At 38.1% G+C, this 18,938-nt stretch overlaps 1 protein-coding gene across 1 annotated transcript in view; it reads left to right on the top strand.

Annotated features, from left to right (window-relative positions):
• The window catches only part of IL17REL (interleukin 17 receptor E like), a 41,472-nt gene extending 38,044 nt beyond the window's left edge, over positions 1–3,428 (top strand). Inside the window, exons 16-17 of the mRNA XM_042872766.1 lie at positions 2,133–2,187; positions 3,102–3,428. Coding sequence (XP_042728700.1) covers positions 2,133–2,187; positions 3,102–3,129 — 83 coding nt within the window. The 3' untranslated portion in view covers positions 3,130–3,428. The remainder of the gene's footprint in view (positions 1–2,132; positions 2,188–3,101) is intronic.
• The last annotated feature ends 15,510 nt before the right edge of the window (positions 3,429–18,938 follow it).

Genomic DNA, 18,938 nt, shown 5'->3' with positions numbered 1-18,938 from the left:
TAAAACAATCCTTGGCAAGTAGGCACGCACTTCTGTCATTGTAGTGATTGCAGCATAGCCCTACTGTTAATTCTCCACCTCTGCAAATGGAACAGCAGGAGTTTCCTCCACTGAAGAATTACTGTGAGGATAGTATTATCCTCATGTCCATGTCCTTATATGTCCATTATTATGGACATAAGCTGCAGCATAGGAAGTTCTGCACAAACATGCGCAAGAACTTCTTTACAGTGAGGTGACGGAGCACTGGAACAGGCTGCCCAGGGAGGTGGTGGAGTCTCCTTCTCTGGAGATGTTCAAGACCTGCCTGGACGCCAACCTGTGCGACCTACTGTAGGGAACCTGCTTTGGCAGGGGGGTTGGACTCGATGATCTCTGGAGGTCCCTTCCAACCCCTACAATTCTGTGATTCTGTGATTATGAGTTCAAGCGCACTCATATGCTCATGAAGTCAGAATATTCTGAAATCTCCAGCCCCTGATGGTATGGCACTGTAAAATGTAATGAATTTGAATTAAATAAGCCTCTAGGGTTTACGGTGAAGAACACAGGGTTAGGTTTAGCAGAACTGAAAAGTCTAAAAAGGAGTTGAGCTGAGAGAAAGCTCAATCTGAGCTCTTCAAGAAAAAAAAACCTCCCCAAACCCACAGAAACACTGCCCCTCCCTGTTCATTATAAACGTAGCAATTCCTGTGAAAGATTTGCTCTGTGTACAGTTAACTGTAGCTTCAGATTTGGAAGCCTGACACTTGACAATTGAATTTGCAATCCAACTGCAGTTCTCTGTGCAAGCACTGACATAATGCTTGTTCAGTTTTCTTCTGCACTTAAAAACTCACGACAAGTCCACTCAAGGTGAATCAGTTAATTTCTGAATGTTGTGATTTATTCAATCTGGATACATTCTTCTTATGCACAGTTTTCATTTAACAAATGCAAAGGATATGAAAACAATAACAATAGGTTCCAGGGATGACAGTCAGGGAACTCCTCTCTTCCTTCTAATAAGAGAGAATGGATCTATGTATTAAATGAAAATGGTGGAATACTGAAAACTGAGTAAAGAATTTTCTGGACATGTTCGATTAAAATGTGGAATTTGTTATCATAATTTCTGTTCTGATCGATAATTTCTGAGGATTCAGAATAAAAATAAATAAATAAAAAAGATAAGCTGTGCGTTTCCAGGACTTCCAAGCTTTAATATGTGAATGCTAGATTTGTTGCACGGAACATAAGTAGGATACGATTCATGGCTGCTGCCAAACTTCATATTTTGGGGTAATGCTGTCCACATTAGCAAGTGAATGATTCCACCTTTGCTGTCTTGCTAGGAGGAGATTGCTGAAACTTCCCTCGGAGATAGCTGGTGCAAACTGTTTCCCAGTGGTGGGACTCTGAACCGCATGGGTCCAACTCACTGATGAGATCCTTGTGCTCTTAACGTCTCGTCAGGAGTCATCAACTGCCTGTTTTGTCATGTGTTAGATTTTGAATGTAACAGCATTACTACTAAGAATTTTGAATTCTCAAGTGCTTATTTTCTGCAATTAAGACATCTTCTCAAGTATGAACTTTCCAAAATCAAGAGATAATGAAAGTTACTTAAAGATCTAGGGTGATAGTTCTTACACTGGGATGCTATTTGTCCTTTAACCTAACATGTTAAGAGAAAGAAAGGAGTATGAAATGTAGAATTTGTCCATAATTTGTGGCAATTAAATTCTACTAAGTGTCAAATGATTGAGAAACAATCTTATAAAAGTATAGTAAAAATGTCTACTGTATACATCTTTGTGAAATAGAAGCTTACATCATTACTACATTTTATTAAAGATTGCATGCAGTGTCAGTGTGCCCAAAAGAACAGTGATGTTACTGACATGCATTTTGTTTCTCAAAGGCAAAACCCAAAGGAAAAAGTTGCTTCCCTTCTCAGTTTTATTATTCCTTTGCCCTCTTCTCTGGATTGCATTAGAAGCAAAATATTCTAAAACATTATTTCACCTATTTAAGAAGAAATATATCTATTCCAAATGAAAAAATAACTGGAGTCATTTAATGTGAAAAAAAAAAGGTATGAACTGTAATGAAAACAAAATGACACTTTACATTTTAATTTGTTCCTTCAGGTTTTCGTGGACAGACATATGGTAATGAAAACCCTGCGAAGGCCATGACACACAGGTATTCAGCCATTCTCTTAAATACACTGTTAAAAAATTTTAAGAGTTGACAAAGTTGTTAATTCTCAAAACATCATTACTGTCTCTAAGGAACAGAAACAATATGAGTGATATTTTTATTTGCTGGCTGGGAATGTCTGGTTCCTATCTCTTCTCTTTCCTTGTCCCCACTGTTGGCACCTCTTACTCCATGGTTCTTGCTCTCAGCAGTCTGGCCTGAGAGGTAGCTGCTAGAGAGACAAAAAAACCAAAATGTGATACAACTGCCATTCAGCATTCAAGAGCCCTGGAACAATCAGATTTACTGAGCATGGCTTCCACATTACTAGCACCTGTCTTCTGACTTTCCCCTGGCATTTATAGGGGAATCACAATACCCTGTTCTCTCACTCTTTGGATGTGTCTGCTCAGCTGTTCCAGTCTTTCTTTTCTTTCCCACATCCATTCCAAAACACTTATTCCTAGGCTGTAAAGGAGTCAGTGATTAATGGAGTCAATGGATGTATGATTTGGTAAGATCCTGAGCTTCTCAAAAAGCTCTTTCTTTAAGGATGTCCTTTTGGAGGCAGCCTTGGAACAGTGGGAGCAACCTAGAACACAAGAAAGAATAGAGGTATTCTGAAAAGTCATTGTTCAAAGAAATTTAAAATATGCAGCCTTTCCAAGTTAGACAAGTCATGGTGAAAAGCTGCTGCCATCTTTGGGGTAGTCTTTGCTTTGCTAGATGATAACACTAAGAACAAAGTATCTCATTTTTGTGCATTTGTTCAAAATGGCTGTGTGATTTGGGCAGTCAAGGCCTCATGCTATAGATAAATCGTTATATTCATTGCTAATTCCGACTATATAAGAATGTAATGCACTCTTTCTCAGTGCAAAGAAATAAATATCTTTCTTTTTCTGTTTCTCCCCAAGAATGAAGAGTGTGCATTCCTTGCATTGAATTTAACAGCAGCACATCTTCAGCATCCTCAGAGGCTTATCAATATCCAGTTGTACTTTGGTATAACTTGCAAACTGGCATCTCACATCTTAATAAATTCTCCTAATTCTGTGGGATTTTTCTCACAGGTGAAGAATTTAGCAAGTTAGACCTACTTTAATGTCCAAAAGAAGCTGAATTATGATTCCTCATTTCACAGTATTTCAAAACAAAGCACATCTTAGGTCATGTAGTTAGAGAATCAGGTTCACGTTTTCCTTCTAAATTAATATTTTATACATAATGTGCTTTAAATGAATAATTTCACAGTACCTATAGAACAAGAATTTCAGAAGTTCTTATTTGCAACTTTCCTTTTTTAACCATAAGAAAAAGATTTTGGGAAATGAAGAAAGGAATTTTTCTCATCTTTTTACAATATCCTTCTTTGTTTTCTGATGCCATTCTGATGACCTCATTGTGACAGACCATATTCCTTACGTATATCTAATAACTGATTTCTGTGTTTACATTTGCCTTTCACTTGGAAATAACTCCTATTTATCAGAAGAGGTCTTCAGTTTGAAAGTTACTTAAAACTGTTATGTGAAAATCCAACCTAGAAGAAAACAGGTGGAAATAACCGAAGTATTTTTTTCCATTATATCAGTATTTATACATCACATTTGAGAATAATATTACACTTTGTACTGATTATCAAACATTTGGCCTTTGTTTCAAGGAACACTCCTGTCAAACATCCTCACTTCCTATTGTGTAAAAAGGAAATAAAGTCAATTAAAAGTTTATTAATAACAAATCCTGAAACCATGTAGAATTGCTCATGTGAGATCAAAAAGATGGGATGGGAGTGAGGGTGTGGAACAAGAAGTTGATCAATAAAAAATATTTTCCATCTGAATGTGGTTTTTGTTTTGTGATTTTCAGAGAAGGATTTACAGAGTATAAATATGGCACAAGAGTCATATCTGCTATATTGAAACAAGGTTTCTGATGGGCTCTCAAGAGGACAAACACTGCCTGGCTCCTTTGGTATTAAAACTCTACAGATGTGTAAAGATGTGTAAATCTACTAGATATATTCCTATTCTGTGCAGTGCTATGGCTCCATAAGCAGAGGTGGGAAGGCAGCCCTTGTGCAGCATTTATTTACTTACTTTAACTGTGAAATAGAAGCACCGATCTATTCAGATATCTGCTTTTCCTTTAATACCCTCCAGACCGCAGCCAGAAACAACCTGCTCAACTGAGGGAACATTAACATTACTCTTTAGGGGAAAGAGCACTTTTCCTTACTTTTCTGTAGGAAAGGCTGATTTTTACTGCTTTTTATTGCAGCTAAGTTCTTAAGATGAACTTTTTGCCTCTGTTCTTAGACTGAAAATGAATTCAGATTATTGTGGTGTGGTAGGATCTGAAAACCAAAGTGTAGCTAAGACAAAACCACCTCCAATGACACACTGCAGTGATAATTACTTCTCAAGTGTATTTTGTTCTGACTAGACACTGATGTTAGAGGTAGTCTAGACAGCTCAGCCTAAATGCTTACCATTAAGAAATTCTTGACTATAGCAATGTTTGCAAATAATTCCTAATTGTATTTCTGTACTTTGTCTCAGATCTGCCTGTTTGTATTTGTATAGCAAATCAATGAAAATTGATTCTGATTGATTCCTGAGCTGAACCTTAAGAATCCTGTTTATAATACACTACTTCAGGTAACCCTTGTCTCTTCAGATCACAGAATTCTTGCTCAATCTGAGACTAGTGCTTCCTGCTCCTTCAAATTGGAATGTCCTGGAAGAGAGTTCCATGTGGTGCTTTTTCTTGAGAAGTTAGAGTTCTGCATCACTCAGCTAACAGACACTAGTGTACTTGTGACAGTATAGACACAGATATATATATCTCTATATGTATTTTTTTCCATGAGACTTTTCAAACATTGATAGGGAAAGAATCAGATATAAAATACATTCTAGCACTAAACGTATTCATTTCACGCTGCTGAACACTGAAACATTTTCACTTTCTCACCCAGACTGTGCAATAGTTTTGCAGTATTGACCAATGCACAATACTGCAGTAGAAGTCAAATCCAAAAATCCCATGTGTGATTGCTTATAGACTTGTCTAATTATGTGGTGCTTTCATTTTTTTTAATTGAAGGAAATACCTTTCTTGCTGATAATTGACCCGGTTGGATCACCCTGTCTTGAGACAATTCACAGTTATTTGTTTTCCACTTCATATGGATATCTTTTATTTGCAGCTGTGGATACATCTCATTGATTACAAGCTACAGTTGAATTGCATGCATGAATTGCCACACCATAATGAGAAGCTGTGTGTTTTGCTAAGCCATAGTAACTGCCACAGCAGATCCAGTCCAATGCTTTGCAGGTTGTTTTCCTGACCCATCTCTTTTTTGGCCTGCTGGTAAACTGCTGAAAATTGCTTTAGAGAAATAAATGGGAAAGGATATAATCACTGCTCTGTAAAAGCTAGAAGACTTATTTATTCCTCTTGCCAGGGAAGTCCTTCAAAGCAAACATAAGACTTGTATTTAGTGTAGTACTGGAACACATCCTTCAGCAGTGGTCGGAGCAATTACTCCCTTCCTTCTTTTGATTTTCTACTGAAACTCCATTTTCTGTTGACATAAATACATTTCTTGTGAATTTTGAAATGGAAAGTATAGGCTTGCAGTCAGATAATCAACTCAAAAATCTTTACCAGACCTTTATAAGACCTCTATTACAATATAAAGATACCTCTCACTTCATAAGGGATAACTGCTGCCATTGAACCATCCTGATGCAATAGTTTCACAAAAATAAGGTTAAATATCCCACTGCTTTCATGGTTTTGTTGCTCTCTCTCTCTTTGTTTTTAAAACTGTTTTTTAATTTAAAAAAAAAAAAGTTTTATTACTTATATACATTATCTGTATTATCTATTTTACATGCAGCCCAAGACAATTCCTCTTCGCTCCATGCGTCCCAGGCAAGCCAAAAGGTTGGGCACTCATGTCCTAATATACACTGATACCATAAAACCAGAATGGTTTATCTACTGGAAACCAGATGATCATTTATTTATACCACATCTTTAAACAGATGGATTTTGTACAATATGTTTCTTGCCATTAATTACATCCTGACTAAGGAAACCTAGAACATTCATTAGTACATTCTCTTTTTAAGCTGTGTCTTGGATTGTGGTCACATTTCTTATTGCTGTCTGCACATTAGTGCAGTACAGTTTTGGACATTTCCATACTGTAGCTAATATACTAAAAAGTCTCTCACCTTTGAGACAATAACCCATAGCCATATATATTACTTAGCTTTTAATATACGCTAAAGTTGCTGAAATTCTGAGGTTTCCCAGCTTTGCCCTCACAGATTGTGCACTTTCTGAATCTGGGTTTGAGCTTAGACAATAGTTGTACCATATGAAGTAGCATAAGTAATCCTGTTCCTTAACAGGATTTATCTGGAGAAGAAATGATGAAAAGCAAAAGAAGGCCAGAAATATGATGACTAACTATAAGATGGGAAGAATGTGCTTTGAGCATGGGCAAAGGTAGAAAGTAACATTCAGCAGGAAGCCATGTATATGAAGCCTGCAGGTGGAAGCCCATAAATGTTGAAGAGTGAATTGGACATGTGAAAGCAAAGGCAGGGAGGAGGAGAGATGAGGTTGGAAAGATGTACCAAAGACTGAGTCAGGAGAGGAGAAGGGAAAGTTAAACCAGGTATGATTCACAGTTCTGGGTCAGAGCTACTTCTAACTAAGAAGCTCCAGGAAAAAAGGGAATGCAATGGGACATGAACCAGATGTGCCCTGCTCTGCATCCAGTACATCCAGCCCTACCTGGTTGCTTCTCACCTTTCCTGCTGCCTTATGCTGTCTTGCCTCTTCCTTCATGAAACACAAGATCATGGCGAACAGCAGGTGAACAACAGTCCCAGAACATCCATATCTGGAAGAATTCCCTTCAGTGCTTTTGGGGGCTTATCTGCAGGGCTTCAGAATTTGTCAGGTCCTCAGCAAGTCATCTTACACCTCAGCTCCTAAATGCAGGGCTTAATTTGATAGAGGTGGCATGGAAATAGTCTATTATGTTTTTCTTATTTAGTAATAACAGCTTGTACAATGGGGAGAGAAAGCAAGGGTGTAATTCAAAGTAGTAGAGAAACAATTACACAATAGCACAATAGCTATAGATTTTTATAGCCTTTTGGAAACCATTTTCCCCTTTACATGTTTTAGCATTTGATAGGGCTGTTTTTTTTCCTTTTTTCTTCTTTATTTTTCAGAAGCAGAATTTTCACCTTCTTTAGTTAGTTAATATCATGAATATCTTCTCTTGCAGCATTGGACATGTATGGTGGTCATGTTCCTCTCCAGTGGTTCTGCTCGCTGTTCACATTTTTTGCCAAATCCAGTCTCTTCCCACCTCTATGTTTCTATTCACTGATTATTTTTGTTTTTTGTTTTTGTTTTTTTTTTTTTCAATCTGCAAGACCCTGGCCAGCTGACTGCCTTTATATTGCACTATTTTGGTTCAGTCTGGAAGATACCAGAAGTCATAACAAACCTTAAATATTCTGCCAGTTGTACTGTGTGTCCTTTTATCTATCCAGTTTCTTATCTATGCCTTATCCAGATTAAACATGACAAACCTTACAACCATGAGTGTCTGAATCTCTTGGAGTATTTTTAGGTCATGCAAAGTTTTCTGTTGGTACTCTAAGATGGCTGCATACTACAGTACTAGCAGGAGAGAACAGTTTGACCACAGCACTGCTGATTCAAGATGAGGCATCCTTCTTTTAAGTTTGTATGAGTTAACAATGAGCAGAAAACTGTCTTAAGTATGTAATCTGATTCAATTCCTTTGACTAGTTTTCAGGCTGCTTGCTTCTGTGGTGCTTCAAGACCCTCATATATCTTTCTAGAGGCACATTTCAAGCTCTTGAAAGGTCTGTTACAAACTACCTTTCTTTCAATGTCTCACAGTGATCAGACTTAATCTTCTTTGTCTACTGCCAAGGTTCCATAAGCTTCTTTCCACAAGGAAGAGCTGCAGCATGGCTTCCCAGTGTCATGGTTTTGTGATTTTTTGGTTTTCTGCATTCCACATCATAACATCAAGCAGTGCATGGGTAATACTCCACTTCCATGGACTGACAACTTTCTGGATACCTGGCTTTCAGAAGAGAAGAACTACATATCCCAGGGGACCTTTCAAGTGTGAGGCAATGTGATAAGTCACGGAAGGAAGTCACAGGATTTTGTTCTATCTCCCTCTCTTGCTGCTGCCTGACAGAGGATGTGGCTGTGCTTCCTTCAGCTCAGTGCCTTCAGTTCAAAGTAGGCTCTTCAGTTTTGGAAAACTCTCTCTCTCTCCTATTTTACTTGATTTATTAATCTCAATTTCAATTATATTGTATTATATTGTATTATTTTGCATTCCATGATGTTCTTGATATCATAGTTAGAAAGATAAGTTTTCCTCCTTAGATCATTGCCACTGTTCTGCTTTTCTTCCTTGAGCCCAGCTGCCATCTCCCTACCCCTTTTCCCTTCTCCTTCCCATTTGTGGGGACTGGGGGGCCCATGGGACTACTGCCCCCCTGTCACGGGCATAGAATTGATCTAGTTAACTCTGTGACATCCAGTCTGTCCATATCTACTGAAGTCAAATCCAAACAATGTTTTCCTTCTACTTGACTTTATGTCCTTCAGCTGTTACTGCAAAACCTTCTTATTACATTACTTTTCAATTTTGTTTGCTAGTTCTCATTCCTGGTTGCTGCTCCATTGCATGCTCCATCTGGCCTCCATATGAAAATCAGCTCACAAGTTCTAGTATTGGATACTTTGGCATTTAGTCCTTTGTGGAGTGCCCAGAGTCTGACAAAGATCAGGTGCAAATCAAGCACGCCTGCTTTCCCAGCTAAAGCCTATATTTGTTCTTCACCAAGAAAAGCTAACAGTTGTCTTTTTTTTTTTTTTCCTTTTTTTCTTTTTTTTTTTTTTTTTTTTTTCCCCCTGTGAGCACAGTTCCTGGAGCTCAGAGTGAGAGCTTTATTCCTTTGCTTTTCTTTTGTCTAGAAATGACAGTGGAGATCTATGAATTATTAATCAGTCTTACTCTTTCTCTCTTGTCCTTCTATTTTATCCATTTGTAGAGCTAGAAACTTGTCTTTTCTCTCCATGTAAAATCCTGTAGATATTTTCTTGTGAGGTGGAATGTATCTGAGGAGGCAGCGCTTTCAATTCCAGCCAGCTGGACCTAACTTAAAGGGATGCTTTGCAAAGACAAACACCAACAGGACACTGAAATAAATGTATTCCAGTTGCAACAAAGTTCTTATGAGGAACTTAGAAATGATAGAGGGATAACTATCTGGAAACCAGCTCTTGAGAGGCATTATGAAAGAACCCACAATTTTGGGGGAATGCAAACATCTTTGATTTTTTTTTTTAACTTATCTAAGAAAAAAACTGTAGTCCCTATGGTGAAACTTTGTTGTTACAGTTTACTTCAGGGTTCTGATCATCTGCATTACGTTCATTTTAGCTTTCTCCAAGATTTTCATTTGTAGCAAAACAACTTTTCCCATATGAGACAAAGCTTGAGTACACCTTTGGCTCCAGGGTGTTTTCCTTCGCCTCAGGAGGTGTAGAGATAGTCAGTCTGCTCTTGAAAGAGCCCTGGAATGCTCTGTATACCACCTACTCTGAACAAGCTGAACTGCAGACTAAGATTTACTCCATTGCAAAAATGAAAAAGATAGTGTAAATGTATTTGAGAGAGCTGTTTATCACTCATCATTATCTCCTTTGTACAGAGAAGTTGGGTATCATGGCAAACAGCTGCCACTGTGTCACTGCTGAAGATGAGAGAGGACACTGAGATTCCAGAATGGGTGCTGTACTCCAACGTAGCACGGCTCTGTCATCATTAGAAAGGAAATGCAGTCACTGTGTTTAAAGAATATAAGCTACCATCTATGTTTCTGGTTATTTCTAAGACTCAGATGCTACAGATTTGTTTGATATAGATCCTTACTAGATTTAATTATCTTTCACTGTTAAATAACCCCAAACTAGATGATCTTGTATCCTTTCCAACCTTGTGATTCTATGATTCTATGATACTGCTTAGAGAAAAGGAGAACTTTTGCATCAGGTCTTTCCTGGACATAGATAAAAATTAGCACTTCTTTATCTGTACCTTAAGGTTTGTATAGAAACTTCTTTTAAATTTAATAGGACATTTTAAGGAATTCTGAAAAACTCCGATAAAATGAAAAGGGCCCTTAAGCAATGTTCATTATAATATAGTTCACAAGCACAATTCTCATCCCTAATCTGTCAGTTGTGAACTATTGTGAAGCTTGTGTGTGTGCATGCATGTGCATGTGTGTGAGTATGAGACAAAGGGAGAGAATTATATTCACTGGGAGAAACCATCTCATGACTTAACTGCTCTGTGAACCACTGCTTGACAGCAACAGTTGCTGGGCCTGCCAGAAACAATAGCATTCACTACTCAGTATTGTCATGAAGAAAACAGCCTTGGTCCAGCCCACAAAAGTATGCCTCTGATCTGTAAGTCATCTGTAGTAATTACTAATAAACCTCAGTGAAGTATGGATTCCATTTGTCTTTTGTGGCATTTTTTCTTTTGTTTGGCTATATATGCACAATACTGGGTTTTGTTTCCCAGAAGAACAAAAGTTCTTAATTCTACAAAGTTGTGCAGTGATTCATTCCCAGGTAAGTGGAAAGTAGTGCATTTTGAGACTATGAAACATACGGAATATCTTCTCAAATGTGAGTAATTGTAGGTTTTTGTCCAGGGGGTAAAAAATGTATGTGTATAGTAATTAAGTATGAGGAATCAAAGACTTTTGCTCAGTAAATGAGCTTTGATGAGCATTGTTTTTGGACTTTATGAGCTTCCATACTTTTGCTGGCATCCTTCCTGGGTTTACCTGAAGGCTCAACTTTAGTTCCCTATTGATTTAAGTCAGGGCAGTGTGCATACTGACTTTTTGTGGGGGTCACTTTGTTGCAGTTGCCAAAGCTGTGTCCTGTGATTAATCTGTTCCTCCTTCAACCATGTTGTGTCATTTGATGAGACTAGTGCCTTCCCTTTTGCCATCTCCAAATCAAATTAATCCTGTGGAAGAATTGTCATACTGGAGGTAGAGGCACATACAACACTGCATCTACTCTCCTGTTCTGTGAGCCCATGAATAGATGGTATCTGGGAATCTGAGGTTTAGAATCACAGAATCATAGAATCATCAACACTGGAAAAGACCTCCAAGATCATCTACTCCAACTCTCCACCCTCCACCAATATTTCCCACTAAACCATATCCCTTAGTACAACATCTAAATGCTTCTTGAACACTTCCAGGGACAGTGACTCCACCGCTTCCTTGGGCAGCCCTTCCCAGTGCCTGACCACTCTATTGGAGAAGTATTTCCTAACATCTAACCTGAATCTCCACTGGTGCAACTTGAGGCCATTACCTTGTCCTATCACTAGTTAATGCCAGTTAACAAAATCTGAAGGGCAAAGAGATAACTACTGGAACTCACTGTGTATTAGACAGTATAACATAAATGACCTGTAATATTTTCCTGGAAGATAGATAGCTTTGGAAAAGCTTTGCAGCCTGCTCATTATGGATTATTATCATTTTTTTTCTACAAATCTACTGAGTTAGTAAGCCAGAACAGAATGTGTTCTGTATGTAGCTACGGCTTCATAGTACAGGTAGTGATTGTGGTATTGATGAAGTTTTTGTAGTTGCTAAGCTAAGATTGTTTTCTTTTTTTTTCTTTTTTTCTTTTCTTTTTTTTTTTTTTTTTTTCCACACATATAACTTCATTTATCAGCATTCTGTGTCACCTACCAATTTCTTCTAGTTGTTCACTGTTGTGAAACCCATTTCAATTTGTCATATTTGGCTTGAATCCCTTATGATGATCATCAAGTGGTTTATATCAGTACCTTGACCATTTATGAACCTGTTGAACAACTGAGAAACTAACACCAACATTTCTCCAAAGCAGTAAAAACTCACATCACTATTCCTTCTTAAGCTATTGGATATTTTTTACATGCCCTTTATATGATTCTGATCCTCTTCTTTTTTTTTTTTTTTTTTTTATTAGTAGAAGATATCAGAAGATATCTCTGTCTCTGGCTAAATTGCTTAATAACCCAGTAAGGGCTGGGTTATGAAAATGAAATGAAAACTGTAGAATGGAATTGCACTGACTTGCAACTGGTCATGGAGTGCTCAAAAGGGAAGTGTCTCCTGGTATTTATTTCTTAATTTATGCAGATTACTGTTTGCTTTGGATTAGTCATTCTCTTTCACCTATTCAGCTATGAATTTTATGAAGTGTTTCTTAACAGCTCAGTAAATTTAACATTTATTTGATTAATTGTGAAAAACAAAACATAGCATTCAACTGTAATGACTAGTAGGGAAGGAGAATATCTATTGGATGTAGTAGTTTTGCTGATATGGGAAATTTCAATCTATGTTGAAATGTACTTCACCAATCACACAGTTCTTCCAAAACTGCCTAGCAAAATTTTCCAGGTCATCTAGTTGTTCAGTTGTTCCTCTCTTCCTTCTTTGTCATCCTTCATTGCCATCCTTCCTTCGCTGTCATCCTTCCCTCTGATTTTTGAGACAAGGCGTGTAGAACACTTTTTCTAGACACCATTTCTCTGTGTTTTTTCAAAGCCTAGTGGGACTCCTCAGCAGCAATTCAACCTCTTGTTCCTCTTAAAAGTGGCAAAGAGAAGAAGAAACAGAGACCATTGCTCTCGTGGTGCACTTGTGTATTGAAGATTATAGTATAACAGGAGATAACTTATTCCATAGGATGTGCAGCTAGGTGATAATGGCTAATGCTGGGTGAGTTTGAGCTGTGGTAGCTGACCTCGTCTACAACTTGACTTTTCGTGTTGTCCTACCTCCAGACTGGGAATTACACAAAATACCCTTTTGGTTCTGGAAGAAAATAAGAGGAAGAAGAACTCCCATCCATCTATGCAATAATGAATATAAAGTAGGAACTTGAGGTACAATGAGAAGAACAAGCAAGGCTGGAATTTCCCCCTGGGAAGATGATAAGACTTAATTCAAATTTTTTATGGTCAGCACCTCAACACTGATGTCTCTTGTCTTGCATCTCAGTAACTCATGAGAAGGAACAGGAGCTTTCAGTCAGGGCCAAAAAGCTGGTTCCTAAATAGATGGCTGTGCTGTGGTACCTGTAAGTGCAAAACTGCGGCTTTGGTGGGAGTGACCCTTTAGCTGTTGGGAAGTACAATGTTTTTGCTGTGTATACTGAAAACAGACTGCAAAACCTGGGGTCTGAGCCAGCTTGCAGACTGAGAGAACCTACTGTGTGCCAAGAATTCGTCTCTGAAGCATTTATTTGGAAAAAAAGATAGATAATTGGTACATAAAATGTTCTATCTTCCTGTTTTAACATGCATTTCATAAAAAGCAAACACGTATGCATGTGATGTCATTTAACACAACGCACAGGAAGGAAGCCCAGGTGTGGCATTCTTTGAGCTGCTGCTCCTAGAGGAGAGCTTGTTCATCACAAGGTGGAGGGATTACTTCGGAGGTGACTTCCATTGCAAAAGGAATATGGCTTTGTGAAAGCAGATGAAAGTTAGTTACAGATTAAACAGTTGTACTGAAGTGGGTCATGTTACTTTTTAGTGGTGGCTTTGCTGTAATGGCTGCAGGACATGGCTACATTTTCCATATATGTGGCTCCTCTGTTTCCCCAATCACTCTACATATAGCTTTCAGAAGGAAAAATGAGCACATGGTGTTGAATCATCCATCATATAAGTTTTGACATAGCTTTAAATCCACAGTTCCTTGATACTTTTCTGCAAAGATGTCAAAGAAAACCTCTCAGACCTCTTTTTTTTTTTTTTTTTTCTTATCTCTCTTCAAACATTCACTTCCCATCCACTTCTATCTACTGTAGATCATCCTCAGCAGTTCTCTTTTTATGATGCTTCAGTTTCAGTTCTAGGATTCCCAAAGCATTCTCCCAGTCTGAACATGAAACTGCATTCAGAATAGCAAGTACTGCTGTTTACTTCATAGTTTTGTGGTATAGCAATGACAGATGTCCCGAGGAGGTTCTTACAGTTTGCAGAGACAAGAATGGGGAATTGAATGCAGGTTTGCAAACACCTTTTTAAATTTTTTTTATTTATTTTTTTCCGATAAAAATCTCATTTCCTCTTAGGTGCAAGGGGAACAAAAGAAAAATGTTAAAATGATATAAAAGAGAGGTATGTTCAACCTATGACTAATTTGGTACCTTTGGAAACAAAACAGAAAGGATCTATCTGCTGTCAGATTATCCCCCCCCGTGAGGTAATGACTGAGGTATGAATAGCAGAGGCAAGCCTTCAGGGACAACACGTGCACACATTAAGGAGTAATTACATACTGAGGAACGGGAATAGCTTGACTGTGAATACTGACTTCAAACATCAACTGGCTTTGCTCCCTCAGTTTTCCTTATTATAGAAGAACTAGTTTATACTAATACTTCTCCCAGTATTACACAAATAATTTTCTCCTGGTCTGTTCATAACCCAAAGACTTGCTCCTGTCTCTGCACACTTCCTGGCTTTCTTCTTCTAGCTTCCACTGTGGGAAAAATGAGCCATCATAATACTTTTTTATTACATTGTGATGACACTTTCCTTTGTTTAACTTTTATTCCTTTCCTCCTTTACTTTGCCAGAGAATTCCAAATGTTTATTTTATTCTATAAATGCCTTGCATTGAGAAACTGGCTTCAGGAGTAGTTTCTGCTTTTTCTTCTTATCAATTACCTGTTTCATTTTAGTCATTTGTGTCCTTCAACTGTTTATCCAGGAGGGCAAAAATCATTGATTATGAAGGGGCATAGTATCTGTGTTTGTCTTTTAGGTGATTTTTTTATTTACTAAAAATATATTTCAGAATTGGTTTGTTATCAAGCAGAATCAGGTAAAACCTGAAACCTTTTATCTTTCTTTTATCTCTTTCCTCATTTACTTTCTTCTAAGCCTGTCTGAAAATTGTTCCAGTCTTTAAACTGTTAGCTTCACGCTGAATTCATGGATTTATTCACCACCAAAAACAGCCATTCCAATGTAAAATCTCGTTCCAGAGTTTGATTTTTAGCTTCTGCAGGCAGTATAAGAGAATTCTGGAGATAATTTCAGGTGCTCTTTCAAGAGACCATGTGAACAGGAAAACTGCCAAATTTCAAGGATGTATTCCATAATCTGTGCCATAGTGGCTGTATCTCTGCAGGGAACAGCCTAATGCTTCTAGGTAAGAATGTTATCTGGAATGATATTATCAATAATAACAACATTGCATGTATAATACCATCTTCCAGGTAACAGTTTTTTCTGAGCCTGAGCTCATAAACTGACTGTGATCTTTCACACAGCCAACTGCAGAGCTGCTTATTCTTGTCCACTCTCCAGTTACAAAACAGCTTCTTTTTTATTTATTTTTTGGTCAGAGGAAGTAACTCAAAGAAAGTAACTGGCTGATTCTGAATCCATAATCTGCACTCAGTGTCCTGCATGGAAAACTGTGCAAATGTATTGTAGACTGTAAACCATGTAAGTTTGTTCAAAGCTGAGAATTTCCCCTCAGCAACAATTTCTGAAAACTGGTGCAATAATCATGGATGGTGAATTCTGTGCATAGTGATAACAACAGGAATGATAGTTTCCAGTAAAACTTTTGTGATACAACCAAGTTAGTTTGTTCTGGGAACTGCTAACAGAATGCAAGAACAGCATACTGTGACAAAAGGAGAAACTACTGCACAACTGCAAATACCACTAGTGTCAATGATTTTTCATGTGGGACTGTGAGGAAGTGTAACTTCCTCTTCTCTACTGATTATGAGTTACTTTGCATGAGAAAACCCCTTGGAATTTACATAGATAACACTGAGCAAACCATGGCCTTTGAAGGCTGGGATCCTCCTGAGCATCTTCGGGGCAATGCCCTTGCCCAGGCTATGCTCAACTGAATGGTATGCACTGCTTTTTTGGTACAACTGGAAAAAATCACTGCACCTGAGGAAAGCATAAGATCAACCTGAGAGGTCTAAATCACTGTTATTTGCCATGCTAACAAATCCTGTTGTCATTATTATTAAATGCTAGTAATTAACAGCTACTCAAATTACAAGGTAATGAAATGAATTAAAGAAGATTAAAACTCTCTACAGAAGTTTTCTTAACATTGTCCTAAAAATACTCAAGATAAGGGACCTCTAGAGGAAGTCAAGGATATGGCATCCCAACTCCTTGGGTATTTGGGACATCTGGAAGAAGAGGAAGCCCTAAGTGTAGTACTGTCTTGCTGCTGGAGACTACCCTTTCCAATAGGCTGCTTTCTGTATGAGGTAGGTAGGTAGTAGGCTGCATAACCTAGTGATAGTTGCCCACTCACATTTAACCCTGCTGGCATTTTGAACTGGAAATTTGGAGTTTGCCAGTAGATCAGTAACCTGTGGAGTTATTACTCCTAAGCTGCAATCAGGAAATACCTTAAGTTTCATTTTCCATGGATACCCAGGGACCTCAGAGAACTGGGCTGCCAAGGACAGTCATGTGGAATGCACTCCAAGCTGCGTGATTTATAAATGCTCCTCTCCTCATGGATGTGAACAAATATTTTTACTTGTAATGAAGCATATTATCTGTGTAAGTTGAGAAAGGGAGAATGATCACAGTCTGGATACGCTCTGCTTGCTGTACATTTTTGCTCTTTTTGGGTTAGCTTGTGCCAGGTTGTTGGATGCTGATCACAACTATGGAAACATTAACAGGAACTTCTTTCTGATGCGTGTTAAGCTAGATGACTGTAAGCAAATCGATGTGATAAGAAATGACTACTTCATCTTTTGACTAAACTTCTCAGCTTTCATTTGTTTGCTGAACTAATTTTGCAATCCTAAGCATTAGAACATGTTCTTCTTTGGCTAATGTACTGTCTAATTACTTGTTTGGTAAAGAATGACCTGTGACTACATCAGACGGATGAGACCTATCTGAAACATCTATGACAAATTTGTGCTAAACAGGAAAGGGAAGGAATTTTTTTTTCTTGAGTTTGAATCATGACAGACTTGATCACATACACAATATACATTTCAAAGCTGGTGTAAAAAGGAAACAGTGCTGGTTTTCCCAACTGAAAGTCCATTTGAAGTGCACTTTCAGATCAGCTGTTGTGGTCAGGAGTTCTCCCTAAGCCAGAAGGATTTATAGCAGCCCTTTCATAAAGGATCCTTACTGCAATTCGTTACATAGGGTCAAATAAGGAGTAAATTTCTAGTAAAAGTCTTTCTCAGTCAGGAGGAGCCTCATCTCAGGAGCACGGGAAACTCAACAACTTCAGTTGTTATACAAGCAATGAAAAGTCCTCTGGAGACAGAAAAATAAAACTAGAGGTTAAGGCCATGTTTATGTCATTCACCAGGCTCTTTAACAACCAAGTACAATGTCCTGGTGTTATGGTATAGATAGCAGTGCCTGTGAAACAAGGAAACATGTACCTCTGAAATGGCCTTACAGAGCAGGAATAGATGGGTGCAGGCTTGGCTCTTGGAGAGCAAATAACACTGTGCTGCCCATACCAGGAAACAATTCCTTCTGGCAACACCAGTCCCTCGTGCTGTCCAAAGGTTTCATATGGATAGCCTCAGGCCATCAGTCATTTGGTGTTTTATACCTCTGCTCCGGGCTCATCTCTCTTGCTGTACCCACTATTTCCAGAAAGGAACTGTCTCCTGCAGCAGGTATTTTCTCACCAAATGACAAGGTTATTTACAGATTTTTTTCCCTCTCCTCTCTCAGGAGCATAGTATCTCCACTTCCTTGTCAACTTTCCTTCCTTTACCTACTGTGGAGTTCAAAGAAAGATGTTCAATTTTTGCTTCTTGTCAAAATGAGAAAACTAATATTTTTAAAACGGAAAACGTGGTTTTGGGGAAGAAAAAAAGACAAATTTTCATTCTAAAAACTGAATTGCAGGAAAATTTGAGACATTTTAAGTCATGCTAGCTAGTAACTTTGATTTAATTTAAATAATGACTAATAAAACTGAATTATGAAGACACAATCTTGTGGGATTGGTGAAAAAAAAAGTGTGAATGGGGATTTTGGGGATAAAAAAGAGGTAAAGACAAGTTATTTGACAGGTTGTGTTGAGCCATGTCCTTCTGGTGTTTGGTTTCATGCAGCTCATGGTTGCTCCCATGTCAGCAGAGCTACACCCTAGTCAGTCACTTCCCTTCCTTATTAGCATTATAAAGTGCCTAGAGTCAACTCCTTTTTAGTAACGCAGGGATGATCTAGCTCATAAACTCATCTGGATTGCTCCTAGTTTTATCTTATTCCCAATATTTTCATAATGTCATTTATTCCTAGAAACTGAACTATTTATGTGTGACTTAATTCCTCGCATCAGCTTTCACAGAATCACAGAATCACAGAATTGTAGGGGTAAGCTTGTTTTTGGTTATTATCACCAAGTCAGTGAAACTCTTGAAACTTCTTTTTTGTGTATTTCTGCTGGTCATCCTCTTTACCACGACACGCTGTCTGAAAAGGGGACCTTGAGGTCAAAACACAGAGGTGGTTGATGGATGGCAGTGAGTGCAAAGTACTCAATACTCAGCTCCTTGTTGGCTCTACT

The sequence above is a fragment of the Lagopus leucura genome, unplaced genomic scaffold, assembly GCF_019238085.1.
Source record: "Lagopus leucura isolate 7727_CA_CO unplaced genomic scaffold, USGS_WTPT01 Super-Scaffold_100008, whole genome shotgun sequence".
Taxonomy (NCBI): Eukaryota; Metazoa; Chordata; class Aves; order Galliformes; family Phasianidae; genus Lagopus; species Lagopus leucura.
The sequence above is the reverse complement of the archived record's forward strand: the minus strand, read 5'-3'. Positions and strand labels throughout refer to the sequence as shown.